We start from the raw sequence: 13,746 nt of genomic DNA, 5'->3' as shown, positions 1-13,746 counted from the left end.
ACAAAGTGTGATAGAGCATTGAACTTGGAGTCAGGATAGAACTGAATTCAAATCCAGCCTCAGACACTTTCTAGATATGAGACCCTAGGCGAGTCATTTAACCTGCCTACTTCAGTTTCCTTATCTGCAAAATAGAGATAATATCACCTACCCCTCACAGCTGTTGTGAAGATCAAATGAGTTATTTGTAAAGCTTATATAAATGCTATTAGGCCACATCAATATTTAATGGTTGCATTTATTATCGTCCAGTCCTGTCCAACTCTTCATGACTCCATGTGAGGTGGGATCTTTGGTTTATTTTTTGGCAAAGATACTAAAATGGTTTTCCATTTTCTTCTCCAGCTCACTTTACCTATGAGGAAACTGAGACAAACAGGGTTAAGTTACTTACCTAGAGTCCCATATCTAGTAAGAATCTGAGGTTGGATTTGAATGCAGGTCTATCTTGACTCCAGCTCCAATGCTTTATCACATGTGTCACCTAGTAAACTAAGATTACATTTTTTTAAAATTTGTCACATTGTTGACTGATGATTCAGACAGCTAGTAAGTGTATTAGGCTGGACTTGAACTCAAGTGCTCCTGACTTCCATATATTCACATTTACAAAACAAATATACATATTCATACATATGAAACAAATACATATACTCATACATATGAAATATATATTTCAAAGGATCATTGAACATGTAATTTAGTGAGAGCCTGCGTTCTAGCTACCCTCGCACCCCCCTCCCCTTTTCACGGATGAAGAAACCAAGGTCCAGTGACTTGCCCAGGGGACTTGTGCTGTTAGATGCAGTGCTCTTTCCATTACGCCTAGCTGCCACACAGAGTTTACGTTCCGGGAGACGCAGATTATTAACAAAGCCTCGGTGAGTCTTAATCACAGCCTTCGCTCCACCCCTTGCCCTTGACCTGAAAACGCTTCTGGTTCCGAAAGGCGGTGCACCTTCCGTTAGCAGGGCTGGGAAGCTCCTCACCCCAGCGTCTGCCACTCTTTACCCGAACCCAGGCAGACCGGGGCGGCGGGCAGAGAGTAGAAGAGGGGGGTGAGGGAGGAGCTTCCGGGCGCGGTGAGCCAGCTGTTCGGTGTCTCCTGCCACGGCCCAGAGTCCGTCGGCGGCACACATTGCTGAGAGCCATCTCCCGGGCGGGCAGGTGCAGGGAGGGAGGGGAGGACGCGGTGGAGCCGCGTCAGGCGCGTGGGTGTGCGCCCAGGAAGAGGAGAGCTTTGGGAATCGCAACACCCCCCCAAAAAGCCAGGCCATGCTGCCTCGGGCGGCTGCTCCACGGGCCGGGGAGGCGGCTTGGGCCGCGGTGCAGCGAAGCCCTTCAGGCGGGCTGCACTGAACCTGGCTGGAGCCAAAGGGACTGTGGAGAGCGAGGGGGACAGCGCCGCGCTCGCGCCCTCCCTGCCTTCCTGCCCCTTCTCCTTCGTCTCCATCCTCCTTTGCTCCTCCTAGGTTCTGTCCCGAGCGACCCGGGCGGCTCCGCACGCAGCCTCGGTGCTCCGTCTACGCCCGGGCCTGCAGCCATGGCCTGGGCTCCCGCGGGCAGCAGCACGCGGGGCCGGCGGGTGCAGTGGCCGGGGCTGCCTTTGCTGCTCGGCGTGTGGCTGCTGGGCCAGGCGGCCGGCGGACAGCGCTCGGCACCTCTGGCGGATCTGCGCTCCTCCATCTCGGGCGTGGAGGAGCTGCTGGAAGAGTTCCGCAAGCAGCTGCAGCAGGAGCCGCCGGCGCGGGAGCCGGAGCCCAGCGATGCCCACCGCGAGCGGCCGCAGCAGCGTGCCGGGGCCGAAGCCGGCTGCCCCGGCGGCGGCTACACGGTCCAGACCGACTCCATCATCCGCACCAAGGACTCGCTCGGCGCCGGGGCCACCTTCCTGACGGCGCCCGCCGCAGTCCGGGACTGGCAGCAGTGCGTGGCCGCCTGCTGCGCCGAGCCCCTCTGCACCGTGGCCGTGGTGGAGCTGCCCCAGCCCCAGGCCGCCGGCGACCTCAACTGCTACCTTTTCAACTGCACCTACCGCGGCCGCAACGTCTGTAAATTCTCCCTGCACCGGGGCTATAACAGCTACAGCCTGAGCCCGGCCGCCGAGAGCCACCGCAACCTCACCTCCCGCCCCGGGGGGCCTCCGGGAGGCGGCCGAGGCCGGCCGGCTGCTCCCCAGGGGCCCCGGAAAAAGCCGCTGCAAAGCCCGACTTTGGCTGCCCAAGCTGCCTCGGCAGCCTCGTCTCCACCCCAGGGTAAGAGCAGATCTGCACCGAGCCTCGGGCATTCCTTCCCTTCCCCTTCCCCCGACTATCCGTTCTCCCTCATCAGCGGTCGGAGGATAGCTTATTACTTTTCCACTCACTGCCCTCCTTATCAGTCGCGTCCTTTCCCTTCTTTTGCCCAGTCTCTCTCCCCTCTCTGGCTCTCAGACCAAGTAGAGGCTGAATGGCCGTGGGATGCATAGCCAGCTCAGAAAGTGGGCAAAGGTGTGTCTACGTGTCTTGTTTTCTAGTTTTCTGTTTTGTTTTTTTCCTACTAGGCTCCCTCTAAGTGATTAATAGCCACTCAAGGAGAAGTTCGGGGACTTTGCATCATTACTGTGGTTTCAGTGAGTCTGAACTAGCAAATAGCAAACCGGCATTAAAAACCCAGGAGAGTTTGAAGAATGAAATTAGATTTTAAAATGAAGCAGAGAAAAGTCAGGTTTAAAAACACGTTTTTATAGTGAATGGTGCCAGTATATTAGATAGGACAGGGGTGAAACTGTTTCAAGTGCAAATGTAACAGAGCTGCCTTATGTGATTACAGCTGATTTTGCCTTTTTAAAATGTGGCTCTCCTGATTCCACCTGGAATTGCTTCCAGCAGGGAAGGAAAACATGTACCTCATTTTGGTAATGGCTTACCAGCTGTTATTCTTTTGTTGAAGTGAGAAGACAGTATTTCAGTAAATAGCAGTAACAAATCTCAAGTCAATTTTTTTTAATTACAACTAACTATTAATTAGTAACTAAAATTACAACTAATTCTGTGGGTTTATTTCACGCACACTTTAGCATTTTCTGTTTAGCTGTGAATAAGCGTTAAAACACATACATCAGGCTGTCCTGGAAGAAAAAAAATGTTAGGAAAGGAACAAACTCATGACTGTACTTTTACAAAAATATGTCAAGAGTGAATGGGTTGAATCATATTCTCTTCCTGTTGGACCTCGAATCACAAAACAGAGGGCAACCTAAGAGATCTACTGAGAAGAGAAATGAAGACAGAAAAAAGTTACTTTCTTAGCTTAAAAGGAAATGGGTCTGTGTTTCACACCGACCTTGATAATGTAAGGAGAATAAGTAAAGAACTCTATCTTAACAATTTCAGCAAATCATAGATCTGGAGGTACAAGGGACCTGATAGGCCATCTAGTAAGTCCTCTTTTAAAGTTGAATAAGCTGAAGCCCAAAGGCAGGTTCTTAGACCCCAGCACCAATGTTCATTTCACTCTTTTTGTTAAGTTGTTTTTCAGTCTTGTCCAATTCTCTGTGACCCCATTTGGAGTTTTCTTGGCAGAGATCCCGACTCTTTTTACAGATGAGGAAATTGAGGCAAACAGAGTTAAGTGATATGCCCAGGGTAACACAGCTAGTAAGTGTCTGAGGCCAGATTTGAACTCAGGAAGATGAGTTCCTGACTCGACCACTGTGCCACCTAGCTGTCCCCCATTTCACATTACTATCTCCTTGCTAGAAGACACATCGAAAAGTCACCTAGCCCATTCCTCTGACTTAAGGACAGACTACATTTAAAACTTTTCTTTGCAGATAAGAATCTTCTTCATTTATGAAAAATATAATTCTATAACTTCCCTCTTTTATATCATGTTTCACATAGACTATTTCATTAGATTCTTTTCTCCAGGAACAGTTAGTGAATAATCTCATCTACTTAAAGATATATGCTCATACTCATCTGTAGTCTAGTCCCATTTCAATCATCAAATGTATAGTGAGCTCTCATAGATCTTAGCTTTGTTTTATAATTCGTCAATATTCCTTTTTCTTCATTTATGAAAAAATCTCAAAGAGTTTTTATTGTTTTTTAGTTTTGGCTCTTAGAATTGTGCAACCAAAGGTATGATAGGAGTGCCTAGTGTTAGCCATGGTCCTAATGTTATATTCCCATTTTTGCATCTTACTGTCAATTCTTGCTTTTTTCTTAACTGCACAATTGATGGATAACTTGTCAAACATCCTTCTTAGCAGCCAACTTGATGTTCCTAAAGCACCAGTCTGACCACATCACTCCCCCACTGAAGTAACTTCAGTGAATCACTCTTACCAAAAGGGTATAAAATGCAAACTCCTCTGTTTGGCATTTAAAACCCTTCACCATATGGTTCCAGCCTCCCTTTCCATACTTCTTACACATTACTCTCCTTCCTGAACTGTGACTTCCAGCCAAGTGACCTGTTTGCTGTTCTCTGTACATGGCATTCCATGTCTGTTCTCGGTACTTTTTATGCAAGCTTTTCCCTCATTCCTGGAATGCTTGACCTTCTTATCTGTGCTTTCCAGAATCCCTACCTTTCTTCAAGCTCAACTCATGTGACACCTCCTAAAAGAAGCCTCTCTGAAGTCCCACCCACCCACCCAGTTGCTAGTACTCTTATTTCATGAATTACTTTGTAAACATATTTTGCACTAAGATTTCTATGTATGTATTGTTCCATATCCGAATGTGAGCTCCTCAAGGGCAAAGATCATTTCAACATTTCTTTGTTTACTTGTGTCTTCAGTGGCTAGTCATAGTGTCTGGCACTTAGTAGGTGCTTAATAAAAGTTTATTCAATTGAATGAATTGAATAACAGCCCCCACTTCCCCCCAAACACTCTTTTTGTGCTATACTCATCACACTTCATCTTCCTTGTATTTATCTTGTATTTATACTATCAAATTTTGTATTTATATTACCAAATTTTCTTCCCCCAGTATCCTATGCCATGCATACATGTTTACACTTTATTCTATTTGTTTATGAAGACTTCTAATTTTCTCTTTGAATGGCCTTTCTTTTCTTGAAATTCTGAGCTCTTGCCATTTTTATAATTTCTTTCCCCAAGGTTGCCTTCTTGCTTCAGGTATTTAACTAATCCCTTCCTTTTGCAAATATTTCATCAGAAGATTTATCTCCTACATTCTGCACAATAACCACATGTAAGTCCCTTAACCCTCTCTGAGTCTGATCCCTATATATAACATTCTGTCTCTTTTCTCTGCCCTTTTATATAAGCTTTCCCTCATGCCTAGAATGCATAGTCTTCTCATTTCTGCTTCACAGAATCCCTACTTTTCTTCAAATTCAACTCATGTGCCACCCCCTAAAGAAAGCTTGAGTCCCACCCACCCATCCCGTTGCTAAATACTCTTCCCTTAGGAACATGTAAAATGATGGTGTTGGACTTTATTCCTAAAGCTCTAAGTCTATGAGTCTTCTTCCATTTAATCTTAAAAATATGTCTGATGATCCTGCTACTTTAAATTTTTAACTGGCATCATGGTAATTACCACTAGGCTCTTTGCCTTGACAGTTTTGCTTAGTTGCCCCCTTAGGTTTAGTATACCCAGACTCTCCTACCAAAAGGCTAGTTTTCTTTTTCTAACAGAGATCCATTCTGACGAACCTTTCTTCCTCTCTTTCTTTCTCATCCTTCCTTCCTTCTTTCTTTCTAGACCATGAAGTAAATATATTTGTCCTTAATGTGCAAAATCATTGAATATTGCAGCAGGAAGGAATCTTAAGATCATCTAATCCCACTTTCTCATTTGATATAGTAATAACTTGAAGCCAAGAAAGTTTAAGGCTGCTTGCTCAAGGACACAGTTAGTGGCAGAATGGGAGCTAGAATCCAAATCTCCAGGCTCCCCAGTCCATTGTGGTATTACTGTACACTAAATTGCCTGTCTTTCCTGAACCTTCCATCTTTCTTAAATAATCTGTACACCTCCAGTCTGAGAATATCATCACATATCAATTAGATCAACTCCAGTTGAACTATCATCTTCCATAGCACATGCATCAGTTTAAAAACACTTGGCTTTATCTATGATGCCTGATATAGCCCCATTCAGAACATCTGAGGGAGTACCTTGAAAGGTATCATGATGTACCAAGCTAGAGAGGTACCTTCCAGGGGAGGTTGTGGGGAAGTAACCAAATGTGACTTTAGGAGATTAGAGCCTAAGGATATAAAGCTAGAAACTGGCAATTCTCTGTGCGTAACTTACTACCGACTTTTATTTATTATGACTTGTCATCCCAGTTCTGAGGAGCAGATTATAAAGGGGTGGAATTTTTTTCTTGTGGGGAGGATGTGTAGATACCTTGGGTAAAACTTTTTTTTCCTGAAAAGGAATAATATTGACTCCACTGGTAACCCAGTCTTGGCACATAAAGAGCATGAGAAATTTTAGGGGAGAGAATTGACTTTACAAAACCAAAGAGGCAATGAGAAGGGGCAATGGAAGAGAAGGGTATATACATAATATATACATTTTCACTGAAGTTGGGAGTTAGCTACTCTATAAACTGTTACAACTTTGCTAAACTCTGTATCAGTCTCTTTTTAGGTTGTTGTTTTAAGCTCCGAATACAGTCAAAAGAACACTGGATCTGAAAGTCAGAGAATCTGGTTTCAAATTCCACCTATCATTTTTTACCTTTGTAAAGGCAAGACATCATACCTGTTTGGACCTCTCTTCATTTGTAAAATGAGTATGTCAGAAGAGAAAGAGCCTTTGACTCCAAATCTGCAATCCCATGATCCTGCCTCATAAACAGGAAGATCAGAATTTAGGTGTCTGAATTTACATTTTCCTCCAACACATATTGGCTTCTTCACAATCCTGAGCAAGTCCCTTAACAAGTCAGTGTCCACTACTATAAGTTGCAGAGTAGACTGATTTGCATTGGCAAAAGAGGCTTCCTCATGAGGAACTCCCTACTTCAATGAAATCACAAGCTATATTTTTTTTTACATTTCCTGGTAATAACTAGTTTAAAAACCTAAGGAAATGGTCTTCCATGTTTACTTCCAAGACACCTTGGTAGCCAAGAAGTTGGAAACTCTTCATTCCCACTTTGTTGCTTTCATCTGATTGATCTAGGTGAAAGGAACACAAGATCAGAAAAGGAAAGGTGATATTGTTAGTAAAGGGGGTGAGAAGCAGGCAAGGCCTGCAATTCACAGAAAGTAGAACTATAGAAGCAGACTGTGATTGAGAAGCGTTTTAGGAATAAAACACAAATGTGGGTAAGGAGAGCTGTTATTCTTACTCAGCAGAGAAACTAGCCTGTTTGATTCCAACTCTCTGCAAGCAAAATGGGGTCTGGGGGGAATGCGTTCTAAGTGTGCTTCCTTACAACCTGGAATGTGTCTTTCCATAGGAGCAATATACTAAAAGGTGGTCAAGTATCTTTGAACAAGTACCACTAGTAAATTACAGTTTGGTGGATCATCCTGGAAAATAAACCAACATTTAACAACATTTGAACCAGAACCTAATTTTCCTATAAAAATAATCTATTGATGTTCAGTGGGTATCATCAGGATGTAGCTTTGTTCCTCCTTGAGCTTTATTTCTAAATATAAATAACCAATTATTGTTATTAACTATTAATATTTCATTAGTAACTATATTGATATTATTTTATTAATACTTTTTAATTAATAACTAATTACTAAATTAGGACCAAGATTTTTCCCCTTTTCTACTTCCTCATCCAGAAATCAACCAGTGTGGGAACTCTCAGTCTTACCTAGACTAAAGATCTAATCAAAAACAGTAAAAGAAATTCTAAGTTTATATGAATGGATTTCTGCTCATTTTGTTTACTCAGATCTGAGAAAATGTGGATCCTTTCTTTTGTCAGACAGGTGATATGGAAATTGATATATCTTTTTGACCAAGACTTGGGTGATCCAAGTCACGTACCTCAAGATACTCATTGAAAGATAGCCCAGCTTCTCATTGTAATATTCATCCTCTCATTTGTTGACCCATCAGAGCTGGTTGCTACCCTCAGGAACACCCACTCTTCCAAGAGCATATAACCAAGAGTATATAAACTGGGAGCCCACCACCGTGAGGAGTCTTTGGCATTCAAGAGTGCTACTGACCTCCTTTTATTATTAACCATGCTAGCCATATTAATAAAATGATTAAATTACCCAGAAATTATGTTTCTTTTTAAATATCACGCCTTTATCAATACCTCTTTTTACTTCTTCCCGGAAGCTTCCCATTTTTCCAATAATTTTGTACATCATTCTTCTCTAATTTGTCCCACCCACACTCACCCTATTTTAAAGCTAGTTACCTTTATCTTTTATTTAATAGAGAGAAAAGAACAGAACCAGATAAGTGAACAACCTTGAAAGCTACAAGCTGAGCTTATTTTATACTTAAAAAGAAAAGTCAGCTGTACCTAATAGAGAACTGAAGGTTCATGTTTTATATTTTTCTGTTCTTCCATATATACGTAAATCCAGAGAAAACAAAATTTAATAAAATAAGAACTAGTTAGCCTCCTATTAAAGACATTCTTTTCTGATCAGGTAGACTTTAATCCCTGTTGAGGAGTCCCTCCTTCCAGAGAGTAGAGGACACATGTTTTTGATCCCTATCCTTTCTTCTAGTGCTAGGGGGTTCTTTACCTTTTTTATGTCATAGATTCCTTGGTTATCTGGTGAAGCCTATGGACTTCTCAGGCTGATTTTAAGTGCATAAAATGAAATTCAGAGGATTACAAAGGAAACCAATTATGTTCACAATTATCAAATTATTTTTTAAAATTCATGGTCACATGGGGTAGCAAGTTGACACAGTCAATAGTCTGGAGTTAGGAGGACCAAATTGAAGTCTAGCCTCAGACACTTAGCAATTGTGTGATCCAGACACAAGTCACTTAATCCCAATTGCCTCAAAAAAAAAAAGTTCATGGACATCTGGAAATTTATCTATGACCCTTTTGGAGATTGGTAGATGCCGGGTTAAGAATACCTGTTCTATGGTCTTATGGCCCCCTTTCATCTTCTCGCAGCTAATATGACTCTCTCATCTGTACCAACCTGAATAAGTAACACAGGACAAGAATCTTTTTTTCTCTGCATTAAACCATATTCATAACCATGTCACTCCCAGCGCAGAAACCTTCAATGGCTTTCTATTTCCCCTAAGATAAAATAGAAACTTCACCTTGGCATTTCACAATCTGGCTCCAGCCTACCTTCCCAGGCTTATTTTGCATAAATCCTTTTTATATATGCCACTATTCAGCCAAACTGGCCTACTTGCTGTTCCTAGAACTCAGCATTCCATCTCCCTACTCTGCACCTTGTCATTTGGCTTTACCTCATTCCTGGAATGCATTTTCTCCTCATCTTCCAATCTTAGAATCTTTTATTTCCTTCCAGCCTCAGCTAATGGGATACCTCCTCAAGGGAGCATGTCCAGACTTCCTTCCTCACCCTCAAATTGTTAGTGTTTTCTACCTAATGACCCACTGTTTATTTATTTCTTATTGCATCTTATTGCATTAAAATAATGTCCTTGGACAAAAAGAAATTCTAGGGTGGCATGTTTTCCAAATCATTTTGGCCATCTGATGTTTCTGACCTTAAAATATATTAATGGAACCATAAATGCTTTCCCAGGGAGTCTGGGGACATAAAATTTTATCTCAGGATAAAAGGGAGTTGGGGTCATTTTGGAGCAAAACAGAAGAAATCAGGCCTATTTTATGATTGTTGGTTGCCTAATTTAATATTTAACATTTTAGAAAATAGGAGAAATCTCATTAGTATTGACATTTGATTTTCATGAAGTGCCTCCACCTCTACCATCAACAGAGTTCCCAGTGCAGCATGGGAAATAGCATAGGTAACAAAGAAAATTTAAAGAATTCTTGAAATATGATTAGTTAGAAATTTTAAGAATAACCAAATTCTTCTTATGTCTATAAAATGCCTTTAATATTCCATTAGTAAGAAAAGGGTGGGTAGGATGAAATGAATAATCAATTAGCTTATTTTTCTTAAGTGTACCGAATTGAAGAGGTCATTAAGGGGTTTCAATTAAAATTGTCTTGGAGCTGTAAATGATGCCTTTTCCAAAATAAGTTTCTAATATTTGTTGAAAAACTCAAGAAATGAATGAAAACATGATTTTTGCTGAGGGAGCAAAAGCTTTACTTCTTCTTTTCATCTTTTTTTTCTCCAGCACTGACTCCTGCTTTGACACATATTTATTGTTCATTGTGGTTTTGCAATTTTGTAATCCACCAGAAGCACATTTAACAAGTAGTTTCAAAATAGCAGACTTAAGGTGGCAATGGTTTGTAGCATATCTCAAGAAATATTTTCTTTATTTAGCCAGAATAGTTATAATGTATCGCTCATAACTTACCTCAGTTTCATCAAGTATTTTTTTTATGAGAATATATTAGAAAAACAAACATTCAGCTCCATTAAACTGCAGTGATATAAAATCTAAACCGAATGATATTTTTCCTGTTCAACAGCCAGGTTAAATGTCTGTGCCATAAATGATTGATCTTCCTCTAGATCTCCCTGGTAATGTTCATTCATTTTAAGCTGAATGTTGTAATGTTATTCTTGTTCGGAGTAGGAAGGTTCTGGTTCTTTGTAAATGATTCTCTGTCATGTATTCTACCTAACTGTCAACTAGGGAGCACACCTGACCTTAGCTCAATAATCAGAGGATGTAAATGAATGAATAGATCATTTTTTTATTTATTAAATGTCTACGTGCCAGTTATTGTGGATACAAACACAAAGAATAACAAAGCTAATAGTATTTATGTAGCACTTTAAGGTATTATTTCATTTTATCCTCACAACAGCCCTGGGAGGTCGATGCTATGAATAGCCCATTTGATAGATGAAAAAACTGAGACTGAGAGGAAATGAAAGAATACCTACATCCAAGTACCTTCTATTTCATGTCATTTAAAGAACCACAGAACCATAGAATTTCAGCATTGGCGGAACCTCAAAAGCTATCTATTCCAACTTTTTCCTGAACAAGACTCCTGTCTGCAACATAAATGAAAAGTAGCCATCCAGCCTTCACTTGAAGACTTCATTAAGAACAGGGACACATTGTCTCCCAAGCGAAGTTACATTTTTGGATAGTTCTAATTATCCAGACAGACAGACAGACACACACACACACACACACACACACACACACACACACACACACACACACACAGTCAGACAGACACACACACGCACGCACGCACGCACGCACACACACACCTTTCTTTCCTTTCCAATACTAATATCCCCAATTCCTATAGCTTGATTGTGAAGTATTCAGGTTTAAGGGTAGAGAAAGCCAGGTAGTCTGGATTTTCTACCAGGGCAAGAATTTGTTTTTTGCTTATCTCAATTCAGAATTGATGTCTCTAATGGTACTGAACATTCCTAAATCATAGAATGCCACACCTAGAATTGTCCTTAGAGTTAATCTAATCCCCTTTAGAGCTAATAATCCCCTTACTCACTTTATTGATTTTTAGCTTTTAGGAAAAATATATCTGGCTATTTGAAGATAGCATGTGTACCTACAAATAGGGATATTTCTATGCGTGGGATATAGTACAGTAAAAGGAAAAGAATCATCATTTTCTTGGATAGTTGTATGACATATTCAGAAAAGAAATTATATCTAGATGCCTCTTGTGTGAATTACATTGCTTTCAGACTGTAGTTATTTATTTAATAAATGAATAATAATAATTTGAGATCCTTTCAAAAAAGTGGTCTCCCAGAAGCAGAGCCATAGCTGGGAATTCCAGTACCTGGCACAAATTCAGAGAAGGGAGGGGAGAGAGAACAGAGACTTTGGGACACTCCACCACTATTATTGTTTCTACACATCCCACAAGATAGGAGTCTCCAGGCCATCGTATGCACAATCCTTAACAATCTGAATACCATATAGTCAAACTGGTAGGAGAACACAAGACCAGAAGTGATGATGACAGGAGCCTTGAAGAATGATTCACAGGGGGGGGGAGAGGCATGGCAGTCCTTGGATTAGGCAGTAGTGAGGGAAGCCTGTCATCTCCCTCTGTTCCCTGGTTCAGCACTGCCCAAAATGACTACTTAAATAGAAAGCCCATGTCCCCACATCATTGTAAGCAACCCAAGGGCAAACTCCCACTTACCTTGGCTGCTCTGCCTAGAATAAACCTTTCTTCTGATACTACTAGTGTGAAAATAATGTAAATTTTCTCACAATGCAGAGTAATTTGCATGAGAAAGCAAATTTGGTGAAACGTTATAGTTTATTATTTTTGAAAGTCTGACTAGTTTTTTTTTTCCCTTCAGAACATATCTAGTACAAAAATATACTGATTGGACTCAAATAGATCTGTGATCGATGTAGTTATTGCCTCCACCAATCCAGTCTAACCTTTGTTACTCTTGTCCACACCACAAGTTTTTCACCTAACTTGGAGGAGGTCTTCCTAGCTTTTTTCCAACACTGGGAAGATATTAGTTGTAGTAAGCTGAAAATTGGGTTAGTTAGGCTGTAGTGCAGATATAATAGTGCAACTAGAGTTAATAAGGAACTCCCCCACTCAGGTAGATAGTCTTGGATATAGATACAGATTACTGGATGAACAATCAACCAAGAAATGGTCTCCCAAAGAGCAAACCATGAATCTTTCAGGCCTGACAGAACCTCCAGCTCCTTGCAATTTGCCTTTACTGGGAAGCTGTGCTCACTCTTTATCCCTGTGAACCAATTCCTATCTCCATAAATTAACTGTTTATATACTCAGACTCCAAGCACTCCATTGTATCAAATCGGACCCATGCCTAGAACACCAACAGCTCTCGAGTTGTCTCTTTGTTATCTCTCACTCTCACCATGTTACCAGTCAGTCCATTTTACTTAGACACTTCTTGGATGACAACTTTTCCTGCCTTTCTCCATCACAATTCCTTGTTTATAATGTGCCACAATGTGTTCATGCCCACTAGTCTTTGGAGACTAAAGTGTTTGTTCCATGACTTGTAGCCATGTAATACCGATGGAATTTTGTTGTTGGAAATATTGGACTTTGTTTCATGGAGAATTTTGAGTTTATTAAAGGAATTTCATAATTTTCTGAAAGCAATTCATTCCACATTGCTCTTGTTTAATCTGGGCCCACTTCCTAGTGTCTGTCCAAGATATTTCTACTAATGAACACTATAGATTATCTAATTTTGTATCATGGAATTAAAATAAAGAACAAATATTTCTCTTCACTTGGTTATTACTATATGATTAGTTTAGGCCACACTCTTCCGAGTAGTTATGGATCCCATTTTTTAAAAATGGCAGTTTCAGGTCTTGATATGATCAGCCCCAAAACAGGAGCAAAAAGTAGAAGACTTCATCATCCATTGGGAATCCCACTTTGACTTGGCCTCCAATCTGGATCTCGTCCATGTCAGCGGCCAACATTTTGGCAAGCAGGCATTTTCCAGTTTTATATGCTTTACTTGGTATTAGTGATTATAGGGTCATTGAATAGGGCTGTCTTTCTTGTCATTTCTTGCCAGGAATCTTGTACAATTGTGACTGATGAATGGGAGAAAGCATTTTGGAGGATAGACTGTAAAATAGTGTTTGCAAATGAGATAAAGTCCATAAAGCACTTATCACACCTGGC

The 13,746-nt window shown here is 41.0% G+C and overlaps 1 protein-coding gene across 2 annotated transcripts in view; it reads left to right on the top strand.

The window, feature by feature from the left end:
- The first annotated feature begins 1,012 nt into the window (after positions 1-1,012).
- LRP11 (LDL receptor related protein 11) overlaps positions 1,013-13,746 on the top strand; it is a 94,308-nt gene continuing 81,574 nt past the window's right edge. For both annotated transcript variants that reach the window (XM_072643683.1, XM_072643684.1), the window contains exon 1: positions 1,013-2,255. In XM_072643683.1, the coding sequence (XP_072499784.1) occupies positions 1,544-2,255 (712 nt within the window). In that variant the 5' untranslated portion in view covers positions 1,013-1,543. The remainder of the gene's footprint in view (positions 2,256-13,746) is intronic.

Source organism: Notamacropus eugenii, chromosome 2 (genome assembly GCF_028372415.1).
Source record: "Notamacropus eugenii isolate mMacEug1 chromosome 2, mMacEug1.pri_v2, whole genome shotgun sequence".
NCBI lineage: Eukaryota > Metazoa > Chordata > Mammalia > Diprotodontia > Macropodidae > Notamacropus > Notamacropus eugenii.
The sequence above is the reverse complement of the archived record's forward strand: the minus strand, read 5'-3'. Positions and strand labels throughout refer to the sequence as shown.